General features: G+C 34.8%; 1 protein-coding gene and 1 long non-coding RNA gene across 3 annotated transcripts; both read right to left on the bottom strand.

Moving 5' to 3' along the window:
- Positions 1-680: 680 nt before the first annotated feature.
- LOC128993828 (uncharacterized) lies at positions 681-2,373 on the bottom strand. Its single transcript, XR_008490831.1, has 2 exons — positions 2,292-2,373; positions 681-868 (listed from the first exon to the last, which is right to left on the bottom strand). It is a non-coding gene; the product is annotated as an uncharacterized LOC128993828 (long non-coding RNA).
- A 379-nt stretch (positions 2,374-2,752) lies between these two features.
- On the bottom strand, positions 2,753-21,098 carry LOC128995254 (dystrobrevin beta-like). 2 transcript variants are annotated; one of them, XM_054420208.1, is made up of 17 exons: positions 20,760-21,098; positions 18,013-18,226; positions 17,357-17,442; positions 16,705-16,856; positions 16,232-16,340; positions 12,534-12,700; positions 11,851-11,978; positions 11,144-11,242; positions 10,145-10,247; positions 9,329-9,466; positions 8,562-8,708; positions 7,871-8,045; positions 7,424-7,555; positions 6,564-6,617; positions 5,938-6,041; positions 4,732-4,773; positions 2,753-4,556 (listed from the first exon to the last, which is right to left on the bottom strand). In XM_054420208.1, exons 1-17 carry the CDS (start codon positions 20,905-20,907, stop codon positions 4,485-4,487), a joined length of 2,070 nt encoding a protein of 689 aa, XP_054276183.1. In that variant the 5' UTR covers positions 20,908-21,098; the 3' UTR covers positions 2,753-4,484. The 2 variants fall into 2 exon arrangements, with proteins under 2 accessions (XP_054276183.1, XP_054276184.1); XM_054420209.1 differs by having other exon boundaries at positions 9,329-9,463.
- Positions 21,099-22,107: the final 1,009 nt, after the last annotated feature.

Below are 22,107 nucleotides of genomic sequence, written 5' to 3'. Positions count from 1 at the left end.
CTGTGTTATATCACAGTAACATTGAACAAAATGTTGTTTATTTTTGTTCGTCAAAGCTATTTGTGTATTTAGAGCGCAAAGTATGTCATTGCCGTTCGAGAAGTGTAGATGGCCGCTCGAAGCTATAGCCGAGTGTGGCCATACATTTCGAGAGTGGCAATGATTGTTTGTGCTCGTAATACACACACGATTTTTCCTTCCACCATAATTAACTAATCATAGCATACAGATTAACTTTTTAGTTGTATGTAAAATTTCATTTAGGTTATGTTTCTTGCTTTTTTAATCGGTTGTTACTGTACCTGATCCACCGCTGTGATTGGTGTAGAAACGCCAACAGTGAAATCAGCTGATTATCAAGTGGGAATGATCTATTCCTACCTTCGTATGGTCGCCACTTCAAGAAGTAAAGTATTATTAAGTATTAAGAAAATCAACTTTTTATATGTATATAAAATGTCATTTATGTTATTTTTGCTTATTTAAGTTTATGTTATTTGCCCACCGGTTGTTAACGACGTACCGGACCTCAGTTGGTGTAGAAACGACAACTGTGAAATCCGATGATTTAATGAGCATTTCCGCTCTAGAGCGGCAATGAGCTATTTTGGGTACTGTGTATGTGATTACAGGTATGGCAATGTGATTATTTCCATGAAGTGGTACAAAAAAACCTTAACTACTTTTGTTGGGACTTGTTTATTTCTCAAACTTTTCTCTAGTTTATTCAAACTTTTTGGGTGTAGACAGCTTTGTCAGTCAGCATGGAAGTTGAGCTTTTTTTGTCTTTCTTTATGTAACCATCATAATCATTACACACTCCAATGTCGTTGCACGTGTTTGTTTCACAACCACTATTCGATTTGCACTGAAAAATATGTAGTATGACATAAATAACATGTAAACTTCCTTAATATAGACATTATTAACATGAAACACTTAATTCTTAAAAAAGATAGGTATAAATACGGTTGTATAAAGTTAGGTATGGATAACGTCCAAACTAATGTGTTTTCCCAATATCATAAAAATTCTAACTGTACACTTGCAAAGTTAATTTATGAGAAAATTTACTATTTTTCTAAAGTAAGATGGAGAGTATTTCAAATAGCAGTTTGTGCAGCACTACTAAAATAGCTAAGTAGTAACTGAATAGTAAGTTGCACTTTTTTTAAAAAGAGAAAAATGTTGTCAATTAAAAAAAAACACTTTGAACTTGAACACAAGTTGCACATTATATTTTTCTTACAAAATTACAACATTGAGGCTATGATTTTGTGGCTGCATATTATTGTTGTAATGGGATAAACAATGTCATTGCTGGTCCCAAAATTTGGCTAGCTTAATTCCATTTGCATTCTGTTTAGTCAGCTGTTTTGAAAACTAATTCTAGTGGGCAAAATGTCACAATTGAAGACAAAATAGTATATTTCGTACCTAGGGCCAAAAATGAGGTTTTGCCGGCTCGAGATAGTTTATAAATAAAATGGATAAAATAGTTTATAATAAATCGATCGAGAGCTGTAAAACCATTTCGGTCCGTGGTACGAACGCTATTTTTTTCACCACACTTTATGGTCGCCATTTCAAAGAAAAGTATTAAAAAGTATTAAAGTATTTACCCTATTACCACTATAATAATGCACACTGATAGTCAACACAACTACAACTTTAAGGTTATGTGAAGAAATAATTTGAGGAATCAGCAAAAATAAAAATAAATAGTTGCTAGGCAACGGTGACAATAACACAATTCTATTGCAATGCTATGGATTTTGATTGTGTATTTAAAATGCATTCATGTTTTAAGTAAGTAAGCGGACAGCTGATTTTGCGGCCCCGGCCTGTAAAAACCTGCTCGGTCCCCAAATTACGATGACAGCTGGCATAGCCAGCAAAATGTAACTTTCAGCCACCAATTAACGTATGTAATACAACCAAAAACATTATAGTGTGGTGAAAATATATTTTTCACCACACTATGATGTTATTAGCCGTTTTACAAACGTTCATTGGATACCGAAAGCTACATATTGCTAACTAGGCCAGCTGTCATCGTCATTTGGGGACCTACCAGGTTTTTACATTATTATTGTGGTAAATAGTGGTAATAGGGTATAGTGTGGTAAATAATAGCTTTCGTACCACGGACTGAAATGGTTTTCCAGCTCTCGATCGTTTTAAGTTCTCGACTTCGAACTTAAAAACTATCTCGAGCCAGCAAAACCTAATTTTTAGCCCTAAGTACGAAATATACATTTTTTCTATGATAAAAAGGTAAAAATACTTACAAAACCTCCAAGGCCAGACAGGGCTGACGCTGAAGCTATCAAGAAGAAGAAAAATAGAAACCACATACGCATCTTGAGGGCCAATGATTAAAATAAACAATAGTCAATCCTTATATGCATTATTACCATATGTCAATTAGCAGTATGTTTGTATTCATCAATAGCTCAGGATTAGTACCACTAATGTAAACCAAACCAAGCAAGCTGTGATGACAAGCCTTCAATCTGGTTAATCATTGTATCACATATTCACATTAACGTTTATTTTTAATATATTTCTCATTGGCTTGCTAAAGAAACAGATGATCACAGCCAGTAACGAGGCTACGGAGGTCATTACACTCATTTTCCAATCATTTGGGTTTGAATATGCCGTCAGCCCTCCCATATCATAATCATGATATTTATAGTACTGGTACTTATTTTGGAAAAATGGGAAAAGATGGTAAAACATAAAACAGTTTCTTTTAGGAAGGTAAATTTATTATATTTCCACAATCATTTCTCATCTTAATAATTAATAATGCTACAACAGATTTTTTCATGATATATTTTGATTGTAACATACTTGATGAAAAACATTTTGTTTATAGCCGCAAACATACTAGAAAAAAATCATGAAATATTACTATTTACTGAAACAATAGATTTGTATCCAACTTAAATAGCATGTCTTCAGTTCAAAATATTTCATGGTTTATATCAGCAATAACAAGGAAATAAACGCCATTTAAGTTGACAGTCCATAGACATAATTATGACTAAAAGCCCACTAACACTAAAATCACACATATTTGCAATATATTTTAAAAATAAATATAACATTACAGAAGTACTTACAATTTATACAGATCCATCATACATATAAGATACAGTATTTACTTTTAGACAGGTATTTTAGCTTATATAATTCATGTAAAGTATGTACAAATTAAGCTAGTTCGTAGGTAATATTTGTCATAGTAAAAATACTTTTTAACTTTTTAAACAAACTTAAACATTAAAACATCAACAGATACAGTGGTATCTGATACATAATAATTTGTACGAAATGAAAACAGGTAATGTGTAGAGAGACACTTAAAAAATATATAACTTTTCCTGTTGAAATTAATTGTACGTTAGAGCATATTTGCCAAACGTTTCATAATTCATTATGTGGTGGAAATTGGTTTTCCCCATTCTTTACCCCCATAACATCAAATTTTACTATAACTATTAAGTAAATCAAAACAAAAAAAAATTATAATAATATTTTAGTCTTGTATATTGAAGCCGTTGTATGCCTAACGGTTGCTAAAAGAATAAAATAAAATAATTAAAAATTCCCTCGTTATTCTTATGGAGGATAAATAAACTGTTCACTTCGGTCTCTGAAGTCCCAGGTTCAAATCCCGCCAAGTCATCAATTGATTTTATCCAAGTGATAATGCCGCAACTTCTAGGTCTAGCCTGAAGTAATGTGAAAAACAATTCCAGGCTCGTGCCTAGCGTCTTGAGAAAAAAAGCTATCAACATTAAAAAAACATCTTATTAGCCTACCTTCCCTTGTAGCAGCAAAACTAATTACTCATTAAAAATTAATGTTATTCAAAAATAAAATAAAACTGACAATCTCAAGTGAAGATTTTAGTGGAAATCCAGCCAGGTGAATGGAAATTCGCTTAGTCTGTAGGTTTGCTGCGGCAGGGGTGTTGTTATTGGGATTTTCCACCTTGGGAAAATAAAAAAGATGCATGATAAGAATGCTTTGTCAACCCAACCATTTGAGCTAAAGGGATTATTCAGTGATTTCATTGAACCTATTTTATTACACGCTCCCATATGGTCAACACAAAAATCAACTTCTTTGAAAACAAAATGATAAAACCACCATAAAAGTAAAGTTTAAAAATAAATAACTAAAAGACGCGTTAGCATAGATATGTCATAGTAAATTAACAAACAATGTAAAAAATAACAAACAGGCCCTAAAGAACAGGTGTACAAAAACTTAAAATAAGTTTGATCATAACCCTTACAATCCGAATCTTTGGTAGATAAATTGTATAACAATAGGAACTAATTAATGTACAAGAAGTATTTGCATTGTAATATACAATTCAAAACTATATAGATACATAAAAAGCATATGTACATGGCAATAGAATTGATTATGGTAATATGGTATGAATTCAATTTACGGTAAAGAAATTATCGTCTTCTTCCATTCATTTGTAGCATTTCATCGAGTTCACCATTCTCTTCCCCATCTCTCATTCTACCCTGAAAAAACCACATTAAATTAATTCTTTAAGTTTTGTTTTGGTTGTTCACTAACACAAATAACCGATCAAATTTATAGATAGCGTATGTTTTTTACTATTTTCAATGCTTATTTTTTGTTTCAATTATGAAACAACTTGATCTTATTAACCTACAACAATGAATCACTACTAACCTGGTTCTGCTGGAGATGGTTGGAGTCATTCCCATAGTCATTCTAAAAATGAAAATAAGCATGAACCTTTAACATAATATTTAAATAGGTACTGAGAAGATCAACAATATATTTTCCAATGTATTGTCTTGAATGATTTTTTTATCACTCAGACTCTATCAATAATTAACAAATAATTTATATGTTAAGTATTATACGAGCAAATCAATTAAAAGTTAAAAAAGCGTGTGATTAGTTAACAAATACAAAGAATGTACCTTTAATTAATCAGTAATGCAGTCAGCATTTGATAATCTGACACTTGACAGCTGGACAGTGGACACACTCCCAATGCTGGAATTTTATTTTATGTGTTGTACATGACAAACATTGAACTTTTTTAATAATGCCTCAAATGATTCATTTGATTCACAAGCAGTCAAAGAGTACATTTCAAGAAATTGTAAGTTATATCTCATTAACTTATAGGTTAACTTTAGCAATATTTGTGGTGATCCAGAGTTTTTGGTTATACCACAGAGAAGTAAGGTCCAGAGGATACAAGCTTATGGGACAACCGTGTGCTTTCAGCTCTGGTATGTTGGCGCGGTAGTATACTTGTGACGAACAAGGATGAGCATGAAGGGCTAGCACTGAGTGGCAAATCCTATCACACAAGGCAAAGGGTCTTCCTCCACCGTGAGCGTTGTAGTACGTGATGGTGAGGAGGCGGAAGGGAGCCATTGCCCTAGACATCAGCACTAGCGCTAGACACCACTTAAGTGTACCATTGAATGTTTCCTCTGTATCTTACTTCTCTGTAGTTATACCACACCCTCCCAGTTCCTTAAGTATCATATTTTCAAGCATTACATGTAGGCCTACTCACAACTTCATGAAAATCTCAATTAATTCTTTCTCTTATGTTTTCAATTGCAATTTTAATCTGTTCATTTTTAGGAAGTTAGTCGCCTTTAATGTTACCTTGAATCATTATGTTCACCTCGGTCTCAAAAGGCCTAGCATGTAACGTATGCCTCAAAGCAAAGGGTGAACCGTTTAAGTACAGAAATGAACTTTACTGGTAAACTTTTAGGGACAACACCGGAACACAAACTCTTACAAACTCACAACATAGATATTTTTTTTTAATAGTCAAACCATCTTTTTAAATCCTTGAAACGTAACTACTATTTAATGTAAGCATATATCAAGAAGTTGACATACCATATTATCAAACTCGGATCTGTTGTTCAAGAACTGAGCCTCCTGGTCATATCTACTGCAAAGCTCAGCCCCCCATCTGTCTTCCACCACTTGTCCGTCCAATTCTGTACACATCCCAACAATTACACAACACAGCAGAAAATATAAAATATTATAACTGATATTAATTTTAAGTGGGTTTTAGTTGTAGTATTTTAATACTAATAATAGTATTTTAATACTTTGCGCTCGTGTTACACATTATATTATTATTTTTCCTTCAGTTAATATAAAGCATATAAATAATTAGTTTTTCAAACTCTATACAACATGTTTTTAGGTTAGGTTAAATCCGAGCGTTGGACGAAATGGGAAACGCTGCACCAGCTGATCGTAGTATCTTTAAGTGTTGTCATCTTATTTTCAAGCGTACACGTATTATGTGCCTAATAAAAGCACACTGTTTTGTGTTGTTTGGTTGGAATACTGGAGTACAAAAAAAAATTAAGTGCGGCAAAAGTACGTAAATGCAGCAATTAGCTACTTTGCGTGCTAAAATTAGTGCAAGGAGGCCCAGTTTGTCAGGTAACTGTAGGGAAAAATATTTGTCTACAAATTTGAGTATTTACATCAAATAATTATCTTACCTAGGGGTTTCCTTATGTTTCCTTGGTCTTGATTATCTTCTTGGTCTGATCCTTCTGAAAGATTAACAAATATATTAGATCGGTTTCGTACGCTGAAAAGCCAGGCTGCATATGTTAAGGCGAAGATAAATGAAGGATGAGTGTTGAATGAATCAAATTAAAGCCTACTGATTAAGGTGTGCTGCTTTTATTTTGCCAGATTCATCTATTAAAACCACAGATTATCTTGTTTAGTAACACTACTTTTTTTACAATCTTATATATTAATTACGTAAGGTGATTTTTTGCCTCAAAATTTTGGGCGACTGAGAAGTCGTAGAACGATGGGAGAGGGCTCAACTTAAAGGTCTCGATCCTGTGACGGCGGGGAAAATAGTTAAATTCCCAAAATGTTAACACAAAATTAGATATAATGTAAAATGTTCTCCAGAAGAATAGCATTAATAGCCATTTACAGCTGGTTTTTTTTTACTTCAATACAGCTGATCGTGATTTATCACTAAGCCAATGAATCACAATTAGTGATGTTTGTCAAGTATTTACAAACACTTGAATGATGTGTCGATGTGATTTATTTTAAACATATAACAATTTAATGTTGTTGAAAATGTGCTGTAATAAGCTTCATATATGTAGCCTAGATAGCATAAAATAACTCTTTTTGTAACTTTCTGACAAATAATTAAGTAGGTTTTCATCTATAATTTAATATTAAGAGTTTCAAGGCAGTTCAATTTGAAATTAGTAATCTTTTTATAATAGGTTGGTTTACCGATCAAATGGATGTCCTTCCAGGGACTTGTTCCCTTAGTGGCATAGTTGAGGGGTTCTACTGTACAAAGTAACCAGGTGAGACTCACCAGAATTGAGTTCTCGGACGAGAGTAGACATGGCGCAAGTGACAGAGTCCGCGGCCACCAGCAAGTCACTTCTGAGGCTACGGTTACCTCCGTCACTGCCACCTCCTCCTGCCAGGCAGTTGTTGGATGATCCTAACACAACATAAGCAAGTGTTGATTGTTAGTAGTAGTCTAAATATATCGTAGCCTACTCCTGTAGTTGCAGAAAAATATTGTGATCCACTCCAAAGCAATATATTATGACCTACACCCATACAACAATACTGTAAATAAGTTATCATCTCCCGCAATCACAGCAATATATTATGACCTACTCTCACAAGCATTTGTTTAATGAAATAAAATTTTCTGTCTCGCAAACTCCCAAGTAATTATAAAATCTGGCCTCATATTTTAAATTAAGGAATGAAGTGATTGGTTAATAACTCCAGTATTAAAGAAACTCACCCAGTAAAGAAGCTGAGCCGCCGAATGCAGAGCGCACATCATTGGTAAGAGACGGTGGTTCTGCTCCCGACATGACAGAGCCAGGGGTGGGGGGAGCTGACCTGGAGGATGGTGGGGGAGACTTGGTGGAGCGGGGCGATGAGTTGGGGGTAGACCTGGGCGACGCTTGGTGGTTCTGTAAAACAGTAACAGTCATTCTACAAGCCTTGAACATATTGTGTTTAATCACAACACTTATTGTGCATAAAGTGACATAATGTAGGCATATTAAGATTTAAAAATATTTAGATTACAAAAAGTCTAAACTTATTTTTTTTACAGTTTGAGTCATTACCTGACTCCCGGTTATCCAATTTTCCGTGATATCTGACCCTCCCTGTGGGATATGGAGTACCGTAAAATGTCCGTGTGGTATGACTTTGCAGCGTCTGGTTTAGGTTTGATAATTAAAACTCTACTGTAACTAATGAAACTACTTTTGACCTTGAGCACATTTCATTGCATACTAACCGAGAGTGACATTTACTCTTTCGTCAAATCACAAAGCAGCATTTTCTAATATGTTACCTACTGGAAATATCTTGTAATTTAGGCTCAATACTTTAGTAAGAAAAATCATTGATTCAAACTCTTCTACCCCCTACATTTCCACCAACAAAGACCTTTGCTAGGCAATTTGTAGTCGAATTACCTTGAGTAGTTTCATGAGTCCCTCTAGCTGCACCATGAGATGTCTGCGAGAGTCCTGCAGTGATGTGAGATGAGTCTCCAGCTCATCCTTACGTTGCCTCAGAGCTCGCAGCTCAGACATCAGTGCTGGGTTCTCCTCTAGTCCCACCTTCGGAACAACAGGGCTTACAATTACCATTTAACACTATTCTTGACATCAAAATGATTTTAAAATAATCAGGACAGCTTTTTAAGTTAAGGATCTATACATTCAAAATATTCATACATTCTAATAAAAATAGCCTACTCAAAACACAAACCTTTTCATTTCCATTTTTTATGGTTACAATTTTTGGTCGTTTATCTATGGATATTAAAGCGATCCCAAAAGCTTGTCTACAAAGTATTCCCTACTGGAAATTCACGATGACACAGCGATTGTGGTAGATGATTTATAGGTTGTTTGGTTGCCACAATGGTGGAATAGAAATATGATGTTACTGTGAAAGCAGTAAACATCACTACTTTCCCTTGATTACAGGAGATTCTAAAATTGGTATTCAATTCAAAGGCTTGAGATATCAAGAATTCACAGTTTCTTATATATCTCGAATGTTTTGCAGAATCAAGAATTTGTATTGTCCCATCCCTATATACAAGATTTAACTCCATATTCACGGTTAACTTCACAACTCAATCCAGATTTTTCCATGGTTAGCAAAATGCACGTATTCACAGTTTTCACAGTTGAGTATGTACCATATACAATCACTTTAAACTCTCGCTCACCTCCAGCTCTTGTTGCCTGCGCAGTCGTGCAATCTCCCTCATGATCTCTCTGTTCTTGGCCTCCAGCTGGGTAATGAGCTCTCTCTGTGCTCGAGAAGTGTCCAGGCCCAGCGATGCTTCAGAAGCTGTGCGACCCTGCTGTGCAAACAAATGCTGGTCAGATGCTTGGAGCATTTCATTCAAGATTTTATTGTCCAATTGCAATTATTGTACTGCATATAACAAATATTGTGGAAAAACAAAACCATAAATACTGTTGTAAATTATTTAAACAATAATTATCACGAGCAATTATCCTAGTTAGTTCATTATTTCATAGTGAATAAGAGACGCATCCTATCAGTTTGGTAATCTCTTGTCCAGTCATACCAGGAACTGCATGCCAAACTTGCGCAAATTTGGTCACTGCTTAAATAAAAATTGAACACAACCACAACCTTGGAGCACAATATTAACCATGTTTTGCATGCAAAATTTTCAACAGCCATCTTAAAAACCCTCCAACTGTTATGCACTTTTTTTCCTTCCAACACTTATTGCTGTTTGCATCCATAAACTAGCAATGGACTTTAACAAGGATTGGCCCCTTAGACTACGGAAATCTAAAAACAGGAAGTAGTTAATTTTTACTTGGTAGGTGCGACAATCTCTCCTCTCACTGTAGGAGACATTTGATGAGCTCAATTGGCCGTGATTGGCACTTGTTGCAGACCTTAGTTTACCCAAAACTCACACATATATATAGTTATTCTCATACTTGGAAAATTGGTCAGAGTAGAAAAGGTTTAACACTAAAATGTACTAGAGACAACTTACACTATTCCGGGACTCAGCAGCCAGTCTTGCGGCGTATCGAGCAATCAGTTTGTGTTCATCATCCATCCGGGACGAGTCCAGGCTTCCGGTATACTTTCCTGGACTGCGAGAGAATAATTATAACACATCACTGGTTTATACGTTAAAAACCACCCTCCTGCTACTTTATTCAGCATTGCCTCCAGGATTGATTTATAAAATATTTATTAATAAATAGGTTTATGTACCTTACGTTGTCAATCCTTTTGTAGTCTGGGGCAACTAGTTTCGAAACAGTTGTTTCATTATCAAGCCCATTTTGTCACACATAAATTAATTGAACACAATGTCGTGGTCAATATGTACAAATTTAACTTTTAATGACTGAAGAACATGAAATAGATGAAGAACATGGAAGTGACTGTTTACATACATGTGCGGCCGGCCATAGCACGCACCCACGTCGATGGAAACGACTCAACTACATAAACAAATATTATAACATAATAACATATAACATTATTACACATTATAATAATGCAACAAATATAAGGGTTAGCGAAGGCGTATACGTCGACGTGCGTGCGTGTTATGGCCGGCTGCGCATTATTCTATGTTTATCAAATATATCCGTGTTCTTTGGGTGTTTAAATGTTAAATATTGACGAAGAAATTGTTCAATTAATTTATGTGTGACGAAATGGGCTTGATAATGAAACAACTTTTTCAAAACTAGTCGCCCGAGACTACATAAGGTTCCCTGCTACTATTTATAACTACTGCTAATGATTCAAGTTTGTTGTCAAGTGTGTTCATGATCTCCAACAAGCCATAAAAGTAAAAATGCAAGGAAAATTCAAGATTTTCAATTTCAAGTCAAACGTTCAAATTTTCAGGTTTAAAACATAAAGTTAAAACAACTCAAACAAACTAGTGAGTAACATTGTTTCTGGTTTATGAAGATTGCAAGGAAAGAATATGGTAGAGTTACTCAATTTGGTCTAAAGTTAACTATGTTACCTTCTCGCAGTAGATCTGCTATCAAGAGAACCAACATCGTAGGGTGAAGTTCCGTACGCATCTGGGAACCCATTGTGGGATGGAAGAGGAGATGGAGGCCTGAAAAAAAGACAAGGCTATAAAAGGAGGTAGTTTACCAATAAAGAGAATGTTCTTCTCGCACAAGACACCTATTTTTCTAGGTAAGTACACATAAATGTTAATGTTGGTACAGTACCAAACAACCAATTCACAGTTTTGTCCGCTGAAAGCTATTATTAATCGGCATGATTTTATCCCGAATCAACTGGATAAAGTCCTGCGTCCTGACTAGATTAACTGCACCTTAAATAAAATTGTCAAGATTGATTAGAGAAGAATGCTGGCTATTGAAATAACAAAATGTTACAACTGCACAGATAGCTACAGCCTTTCCAAAAAAGGGTCTTTTAAAATTAAACAAATTTTACAAATCTTCAAAGCTTTTATTATCGTTCTGAGCACTTAGTGTCTTGACCAGGTCAATGCAAGTTCACTGGCTACTACACTCATGATTACTTGTAAGTGTACAGTACATCGGAGTTATTAAAGTTTTAATATTTGTAACATATTAAACATAGGTTTCAAGAAATGATTTTCATAACCAATTAATGACATTTATTTGCTCAGATTACAACAAGAACTATTTCCACTAAATATTTAGAGTTATTAATATTTATTAAACTTACACAATATGGGAAAGGTTGATTGTCTTTTCAGGTTCGTCTGGGAATCGTGGGTGTGATGCTTTGCCTTTTTCAGGAACACATCGGAATGATTTTCGCAGTGAATGACCAATCTGTTTACTTGGGGATTTCTGAAAAATAAATGGATTTAATTGTAGTCAGTAGGCCTACCCCTATAGGAGGAAGAAGCTAGAACACCTGATCGATCTGCTCCCCAATCGGTTGTGTTCGGGACAAAATAGATTTAAATCACTTTGAAGAGCTGCAATTTGAATTTTGTACCTGCCCTACAGAGTCATACTAAAAGTTAGGCATAATTCTCCACAACACGTTAACGAAGGCTGGGATGATATAGCTCCAACTGGGCGTCTGCAGGATTTCCTGAGCGCTTCTAGAGCTCTGAGCCTTTGATTAAATTTAAATAAATTGATCAGTCAAAGCCGTGACAACTTCGCATCGACCCCTGGATTTATCTCGGCTCCTTCTGAGCACTCCGGGGAAGAAATTTTGAGTGTGGCCAGTTCTAGGCCTAGCCTGACTTGGTGAATACTAGTTTATTTCCCCCTAGAATTTTGCGTCACATACTGTACTACCAAAATAGGTTTGCTAGAATTACTCTACAAACTAAATTAATTACTAAGCACTCAATCTATCAAATCACAGGAAAGCAATTCAATCAAACTTACATAAGAAGTGTATTCCTTAACTTCATGCTCAATTGTGTGGGACGAAGACACTCTGCCTCTCCAGAAGCAGTCCTGACACATCTGAAAGCTGTGACATTTCTGACATCTATAGCGAAACCCTGAAAAGTTCTCTCTCTGGCAAGCATCGCACACAGTCGGGTGTACAACTGAAACAATGTTGGTAATTTTTACCTGACCAATTCTATGTAGGCTACTAGCGGAATACCTGTGCTTCGCTACGGAAACTTTCAAACTGGTTGGCATTTTTAATAAATTTGTGGTTAAGTGCAAGATAAAATAAATCACATGAAATAGGAAAAACAAAAAATGATTTTAATTTTTATATTTCATTTTACAATAATGATTGAAACTACAGTCAAAAGTTTGTTTGTTATTCATACTATTTTTTACTATTTACAGAATTTCTTTGTATAGGCTATGACATTTTTTGTTTTCCCAGAAGGTGCTAGCATCACCAGACTAGTGGCTGAGCTGACCCGCAAACATGCAAAATAAAATTGCCCATGAGAAAAACAATCCTCTCTTAAGTCTAGTCCTGCGATCATAAGTCATGGTATAAAAACTGATTTCCCTCAGGCACATCCAGTAATCACTATGGCCTCAACTACATTATCAAAAAGAGATTTGATTTGGCTGACAATTGGGAGAAATGGGCTCTTTTTGTGGCTCTAAAACGTCAAAGTGCCCACTAGACGGGAATTGTGTAAATCTGAGTCTTTTCACGGGATTACGTTGACATATAATTCACCATTCCGATAAACCTCAAAAACAAATGTGAATAGTTGTGAAGCCGCAACCAGCTCACACAACCCACCAAAGGTTAACGGCTTGGACATTTCATAGAAGTATTCCCTAGAATTAAGGTAATTATTCCTGTCACTGTCGCGGGATAAGATTGAGAAGTAGTCCCAGTTCCTCACAACATGTTCAACAATTGCTTCGCGCACAGTTAGTGTGTGTATGTGTGTAAGGTGAATTATTAATGCGAGTAAAGTAAATAAACATGCACCATCTCCTCTGATGTGAATGATATTGTGTTGAACAAACTCGCCATTAACATTTAAAACCTTAGTGCCCATACAATGTAATGGTTTAAACAACTACAAAAATACTAACAGAACTATAGCCTATCATAAGTTCTTACAAATTTAAATGCAATAAAAAAATCAGTTCAATTCTACTTTTTTCAACACTAATCACACATAACAGAAAAAAACTACAGATAAAACTAAAATTCCACAATAAATTAGGTTAATTTCACTGACACACAACTATGATGTTTATATGCTCCGAAATAACCTCAGTAAACTTAATTTTTTTATTCTAACAGCTGATGGTTAAATAAATTGCAGAAAAATGTAAACAAAAACCCAAAACAAATTATTCTTCCTATATGAACTCCATGATAACTTTCACCTTCTGTGTGGCTGGGCCCATTGGGATTTTTTTTTAAATCGCTTCTTATTGTCTGCCACGCTTTGAGAGGAATATGTATGCAAAATCTCATGCTTCTAGGGGCTATGGTTTTGCCTGTGCATTGATCGGAGTTTCGCATTTATATACAGGGTGTCCATAAAAAACGTTTCAGGACTTTGGGAAATGAATCCCCATACTAAAAGGAAGAAAAAAGTTTATGGGAAAGTATGTCCGAAAATGCATATTAACCCAGATATCCGCCATTTTGTTTTTTATACAAAAATATTTTTATCTGTACAGTTTTTTATTCGACGATTATGAAATTTGGTATACATGTTAACATACACAAGACCTATGATAGAAAAAATAATAAAGTTGTTCCAATTGTAAATTTCAAAATGGCGGCCGTTTGAATTTTTCTAACTTAAATAACTCAAAAACGGCTAATTCTATGAAAAAATGTCAAGAATACTTTTTTTAGCATTTTTAATTTCCTATCAAACGATACCAAGATCAAAAAGATCGGACAAAAGATAACTGAAATATAACGTTTTTTGTGTAAAAATAAGGCAAAGTTAGTCGGGGAACCCCTAATTTTTGCCTTATTTTTACACAAAAAACGTTATATTTCAGTTATCTTTTGTCCGATCTTTTTGATCTTGGTATCGTTTGATAGGAAATTAAAAATGCTAAAAAAAGTATTCTTGACCTTTTTTAATAGAATTAGCCGTTTTTGAGTTATTTAAGTTAGAAAAATTCAAACGGCCGCCATTTTGAAATTTACAATTGGAACAACTTTATTATTTTTTCTATCATAGGTCTTGTGTATGTTAACATGTATACCAAATTTCATAATCGTCGAATAAAAAACTTTACAGATAAAAATATTTTTGTATAAAAAACAAAATGGCGGATATCTGGGTTAATATGCATTTTCGGACATACCTTCCCATAAACTTTTTTCTTCCTTTTAGTATGGGGATTCATTTCCCAAAGTCCTGAAACGTTTTTTATGGACACCCTGTATATATCCCTCCGAGGGTCACGCGTCGAGTTTAAGACGCACAACACACTTTGTGTAGGGTCACGCGTCGAGTTTAAGACGCACAAACATCGTTTACGGCGAAGGCTCTATGACTGACTGAATCGGATTGAACTGGATCGAGTTAGGTATCGTTCTTTCCGTAATATTCTAAGCTTTCTCCAGAGGTCTGTCTCTAAGCGCTATTCATTTTAGTTCCGAAAATATTGTAGCAGACAGCTGACGTGCGTGTATTTGTAAACAGCTAGGTTCCCCCGGACCGATGACTGATGTGTTTTATTACGTTTATCATTGTTTTAGTGTTAAAAATCAAAAGTAGTGATATACGTGGTGCATTATAAGAAGATTTAAGTGGTTTTGAAGTGCTGGTTGATGATCCTGAAGAAGTAGGTAGTGATATTGATGTAAATTATCAGCCAGATTCCTAGCTATGGTTAGGCTATGCATTCTTAGCTAAACGCTATGTACTGAAATCCGTTTTTCGCTCATAACTTATTTATTTGATAACTTACCTCGCTATATGATTATATATTTGTAATCCTCATTAAATTTAGAACAAAGTGCCAATTTTCAAATATTTATAGGCCTATAATTTATACAATTTCATTGAGCGCGAACTTATTTTTTTTTGAAAATTTTCGAAATTATATTTTTTTTTACCTAAAAATGTTTTTTTTTTTAAATGTTCCTTATGTTTTATTTATAATATTGAAGCCCATGATTTTCCAAACAAAATGGTATATAGAACATTAGAATTAACATTGTTTTAAGCTTCTCAGATCCGTTTTAATAAAACCTTGCAAAGGGGCCAAAAATAGGTGGACATTAAGGCCTAAACTATGGACACTCGGAGGGATATAGAGATTGAATTTATATTAGTTTTTGTATCCGTGTTTTATGTGGTTGTAAATGGCTGATATCTCTCCACAATCCCAGGGACAAAGTAATCTTGTATTGTTATGTATTTCACAATTAACCAAAGTTCAAAACCGATGGTTGTATAACCAAATTCTAGCTCACCTGACATTATTTCCAGGTATTGTAATATTTCATTCAAACAAACGTTGTTTATGGAAATTAGTAAAAACTACAGTTTATTTTTATTTGAAAGGGGAGTTTGTAAAAGTTTTGGCAGTTGTTTGTTGCTGACTGCTGTGTGTGTGGGGTTAAAATCAAATATCTTTTTTAAAAGTAATGAGCTTCAATAAACATTACTAACCACTCTCAACGCTGGTCAGCCGATGCAGTAGAGGGAACCAAACCAAACAATGTGGTCCTGGGTCAGACATCATGGTGTCCATGAAGTCGTTCACAGTCACTTTGCCATTCTGTACAAAGAAAATAATAAAAGTAACCTCTCACGAATAGATACAATGAAGTGAATACAGTAATTGAACTGATGAAATTTATAAAGTGTAATTTCTCTTTGTTTCAAATGTCAACAAACACGAAAGCAGTCCATAATGTAACAGACATCTTGGCTGACCACAGCAGTAGGCGGGACTATGTTAGGATGTGTCAGCATTCAGAACGCAACCCAGCCATTGCACCAGCACACTTTGACTGCTGCATTAATGAAATAAAATATGTACCCAGTTACATTTGTGAAAATCGTCGACTCACAATTACAAAAATCTAATCATTTCCCCAAATTTAAAAAGTTAAAAAACGTAGGCCTAATGGGAAACTTACCCCAGAGAATATATCAGTTGCAAGGTTGTCATTGAAGCTGAAGCTGGGAGATTCATACACAGCAGCTGGGAGACAGAGAACTTCTCTTAGATACTCAGAGAACTTCCAGGCCACCATGTGTCCATTGCCATCACAAATCTGGGAGAAAATGTCTGAAAAAATAAACAAGTAAGTAAAATATGGTATAAATTTAAATATGAATGTTATGAGTATACATAGGAGCTTTTAAAAGCACAAGAGTATTTTTAAGTAAAACTTCTACTCTCTTGGATTGGATAGCCTACACCCAAGGCTATCCGAATGTCCGGCTAATCCAAACCACCTGTTGGGGATGAACAAAAGTTTGCGAATTGCATATAAATTTTGAATAATTAGAAATAGACCTAGCATTCATGGATTCATTGACAGAATTCTTTGTAAGAAGAACAAGATCAGGGAAGATAAACATGGTGTTTTTGTGATTTATCGTGGAAACAATATAATGGCCATTTACAGCTATACCTAGGGTTAAAATACATTTTTAAATAGTTCAACTATGCAATTCCAATCTATTTCCGACTGATTAAAAAATGTAGTAATACTGAATAGGGTCCGGTTCCAATTAGTTGGAGTTAGCAGGACTTTTGTGTATTTTAGTGTGATTTGTACTTACATCTTAGCTTATCCATCAACTTCCCCGCACACATGGTAGCCAACGCCACTTTAATTGAGAATACTCTAATTCTTCCGAGAGTTTCACTAAAACATAATGTACATTATTACAGGTTCCTTTTATATTTGGTTTTCAATCTTATGTAAGCCTAGTTAGTTACAAAATATTAAACTGTATTCTTTATAAATATTTGTATCAAAAACTCACCAAAGTTGTGGAGCCTTGTTATTGAGTCTATTTTTATTTAAATAATTTTATTTTTTGTATTAATCGTATAAGTAGGTACTAAATTTTAGTTTGAACAGAAATGCAAAAACTTTATTAATCTCCTAAAATGTTTAGGCTAAATTCATTTTTGGCAACTTGTACAACCTGTATATTTTCATTTTTACCAACTTTTCCAGGCAATGATCTATTATTTTCAGCTAAAACAGCCTAGTGTTTTTCTTCTACGCATCTATTTTGTGTATACCAACTTTTTAGCATCTTATAATTTTTCTTGACTTTGTTGATAGCCAGGCGTACAATATTTCTTATGCCACTAAATGACAAGAGGTAACCTAAGTTAAATAACCAGTGCTGTGTTTTTGGATACCGTACAAATTCCACTGAAGTTGAAAAACTAAAAATAAAATACTAACAATAAAACAACTTACATGGCATATGCAGAGAGTAGCCAGTTTAACAACAGACTAGTGAGAGATTCCACATGGACTTGTTGTGCTAACGGAAGACGCTTGTTCAGATTGTGGTACAGACTAGAAATTAGCATTTCAAGTCTCGAAACATTAACTTCAGTTTGAGGCTCCAATGTATTGAGACCATTTTCTCTGAATGCTTCGATAACGTTCCAAATATCAACTGAATGCACTGAAAAAGTAATTTTAAACTACATTAGGCACACATTTTTCCTGTTAAAATTCTAATAAAATTGTTTTATTTCAGATAAAAATTTATAGGCCTAAGTTTATAAATATAGGGCCTGTTACATTTATAAATTAAACTTCATTATATGGGCTATTAAATTCATGTTCATCATATGAAATGTGACTGTTGAAGTCTTAGGTTGCTGTAAAAACATTTAATTTTTTGGCTGCTTTCAAGAAAGTTATGTCACTGGAGTTTTTAATGGTTTTTTATGATTAAAAGAAGGAATATAGCCTAGGATAGGTACTAAATTTTCTTAGCTAGACTACATTTAAAAAAAGCTTCTCGAGGTAAGATAAATCAACAATTTGGTTCATTATATAACCTTAACTTTAGCTTCCAAATCTAAACTAACTTTGAAACACTTCATTCTGCCACGAATCAATCCTCATAAAGCCTGACCTACCTTCCTAACAAGCCTTAATAGGAACTGATTGGTTAACAAAAATCAATGCTCGGTGGCACTTGTAAATTTCCTATTAGGCCTAGGCCTAGTTGTTTCCTATTAGAAACAAAACTTAGTTATTTTAGCTTCAATTTGACGTAGCCTATAAAATGTTTAGCTAGCTTGAATAGCACCCAAACAATTAGGCTATCATTTAAAATCCTGGCACTCTTTTAACAACACCTTATATTACTATCTAGGTTCTCATGGTCACCTTACACCTTAACTTATAATGCATCTAGGCTAACTTAACTTCCGAATTTGTATAGCCTGATTCTTTTTATAAAACTCTGCATCACCGTAAAATCACGTGGCATTTACAGGTTTTCAACACGACTTGTAGAGGGCTTGGCCTATTGCCTGTTGCTTCACGAGGAAGTATAGGCCTAAACTAACTTAAGCGACAGAGAAGTAAGATACCTAGAGGAAACATTCAATGGTACCGGTACACTAAGTCGTGTCTAGCACCAGTCACTTGTGTCTAGTGCAAACTCTATTAAGTTAGTCGTCCCCTATCGCCTCTCCTCTCCCCCCTCATCATCACGAACTACAGCGCTCATGCTGTAGGAAAAGCCTGTGTCGGCCTACTACATTTTAACCCTCCAAGTTTAGGCCTTAATGTCCACCTATTTTTGGCGCATTTGCAAGGTTTTATTAAAACGGATCTGAGAAGCTTAAAACAATGTTAATTCTAATGTTCTATATACCATTTTGTTTGGAAAATCATGGGCTTCAATATTATATATAAAACATAAGGAACATTTAAAAAAAAAAAAAAATTTTAGGTAAAAAAATATAATTTCGAAAATTTTCAAAAAAAAAAATAAGTTTGCGCTCAATGAAATTGTATAAATTATAGGCCTATAAATATTTGAAAATAGCCACTTTGTTCTAAATTTTATGAGGATTACAAATATATAATAATATAAGGAAGTAGATTTGCAAATAAATAAGTTATGGGCAAAAAACTGATTTCAGTACATAGCGTTTAGCTAAGAATGCATAGCCTAACCATAGCTAGGAATCTGGCTGATAATTTACATCAATATCACTACCTACTTCTTCAGGATCATCAACCAGCACTTCAAAACCACTTAAATCTTCTTATAATGCACCACGTATATCACTACTTTTGATTTTTAACACTAAAACAATGATAAACGTAATAAAACACATCAGTCATCGGTCCGGGGGAACCTAGCTGTTTACAAATACACGCACGTCAGCTGTCTGCTACAATATTTTCGGAACTAAAATGAATAGCGCTTAGAGACAGACCTCCGGAGAAAGCTTAGAATATTACGGAAAGAACGATACCTAACTCGATCCAGTTCAATCCGATTCAGTCAGTCATAGAGCCTTCGCCGTAAACGATGTCTGCGTGTCGAAAAATCGACAAGTAACACTACACAAAGTGTGCTGCTTGTCGAATTTTCGTCAAGTAACACTGGGAGGGTTAACTGCTATAGCTTAGTAAACAATATTTAGCCGTTCGGGCTTTTCCTTACTCGGTACTAGGCCTAGTATATTTCCACCATTCTAGAGCTAAAAATGCACAGTTGTTCCATAAGCATGTTTTTTTTCTTTAGGCCTATCTTAACTTTATCTCTGTGGCTCAAGTGAACTTTGTTGTCCAACTCTGTTTATTCAAATCGGAGACCGGTAACTGAATGGCTGACCGCGACAACATTGGCAGTATTAACTGCAGTGCTGACAATTTAGGAGACAAACAAAACTGGCTAACAACCAGGTTACTAGTACCTGGAAAACTAAAAGTTTAAGAAGTACTGTATAATAACTTAGGGCACAATGTTTTCTTAGGCACAACACAGCAATTGCCAAAACTAAAACCACCATTTCTTATTACAGTATGTTAGTCTTACCATTTGCTTGTTTTAATCAATTAGGCTACAAAACCCTGCGCTAAATGTAAATGTGTCTTGTCTGTTGGTGTTGAGAGGGAATAGCCAACGTAGGCCTACTGGGCTAGAAGATAAACTAGGCTAACTTATCTATGAGATGTTTACTTACAGTGAAACTTCTTTTGGATGAATCTTAATTTACACGCAGTTCGGTAAGAAGCAAATCTTATCATATCAAAATTTTGGCACCTCATTTCTTGAAGTAATTGTAACCTTTGCTCTGCAGCTCTGGTACTGCTTCCACTTTCATCACCCATCCTTGGTGGATATTATTCACTAAAATGAGGTTCTGCAATGACAGGGTAACTGTTCAAAACAACAAATTTATTCCTTGTCAGCGATATCACAACACACGAACACACCCAAAATTCAAAGCTAAGCGGTCGTTAGCAATGCCATAGAATGTTGAGATAAGTACCAGCAGTAACAGTAACACCTGTCAGATGTCAGATCAATACACTCACTCCAAAACCAAACTCCAGAACTCCTTCTGTCTGACGTCTGACCTCAAGTTTCTGTTCTCTCCTCCTTCTGCAACTCCATTTCAAAGACTAGTAATCAGACGAGTTTAGTTTGTTCCACAGCCACCCTTAACCATAGATTAAACATACTCCTTATGGTATTCTGGGTATTCTTAATCTATGCTTTTACTTTTACAACTCCAAAAGCTCAATGAGATAGGTCTTTGGGGGGTAGCAGATTTTTATCCCCCTGGAATTTTACCCCCTGGGCAAACGTGACGTCACAAACCAGGGGGTAATATTCCGGTCGCAACTTTTGACTTTCGCGACATCAGTTCGATAGATTGAACGCGGAATTGAACATATATTTTCACGGTTATGAATTTAATCAGAACACATCAAATTATTAAAACCTAGAGTGTACGGGCAGGAATTTTACCCCCGGACTTTTACCCCCTTCATGAGGTCAGCTCAAAATGTACGGGCCGGATTTTTACCCCCGGGATTTTACCCCCTGGCCAGATATAAATTAGTGAGGATGGTTAATTCTATTCATTCAGTTTTAATGTAATAGAAAACATTTTATTTTTAAGTAGCCTATCTTAATTTATTTGTAACATCAACTAATCGAACATGTTTTTAATTTTAATTTTGAGATTAGAATATTAGGATTCGATCATTGAAGCCAACTGTTGGTTAATATGATCAAAATTAAACAGTGAATGTTGTTTACTTAGATGAGATTATAAAATAAATAAAAAAATTTAGGCTACTTAATAATAAAATGTTTACAATTAAATAAAAATAAGAAAATCAATCATTCTAAAATCAATCATTCTTAATAATTGTTATATCCTGCCAGGGCGTAAAATTCCGGGGGGTAAAAATCCAGGGGTAAAATTCCGTGGGTAAAAAACCGGCCCGTACATCTTCAGTTGTCTAAACGCTAGTTATATGGACAGGAGGTAAAATTCCGGTTTTTATTGCTAATCTAAT

Source organism: Macrosteles quadrilineatus, unplaced genomic scaffold (assembly GCF_028750875.1).
Source record: "Macrosteles quadrilineatus isolate MER2022 unplaced genomic scaffold, UCM_ALF_1.0 Scaffold_5__1_contigs__length_97177068, whole genome shotgun sequence".
Classification (NCBI taxonomy): Eukaryota; Metazoa; Arthropoda; class Insecta; order Hemiptera; family Cicadellidae; genus Macrosteles; species Macrosteles quadrilineatus.
Note: the sequence above shows the minus strand (reverse complement) of the source record. Positions and strands in the feature narration are given on the sequence as shown.

Excerpts from the sequence above, each read along its gene's own strand:
- LOC128995254 (XM_054420208.1), bottom strand. The coding sequence starts at position 20,907 with ATGGGTGATGAAAGTGGAAGCAGTACCAGAGCTGCAGAGCAAAGGTTA. Across the intron at positions 17,443-18,012 it reads CTACTCTCTGCATATGCCAT|TGAAACTCTCGGAAGAATTA; the intron begins GTAAGTTGTTTT and ends ATTATGTTTTAG. Across the intron at positions 4,557-4,731 it reads ACCATCTCCAGCAGAACCAG|GGTAGAATGAGAGATGGGGA; the intron begins GTTAGTAGTGAT and ends TGGTTTTTTCAG.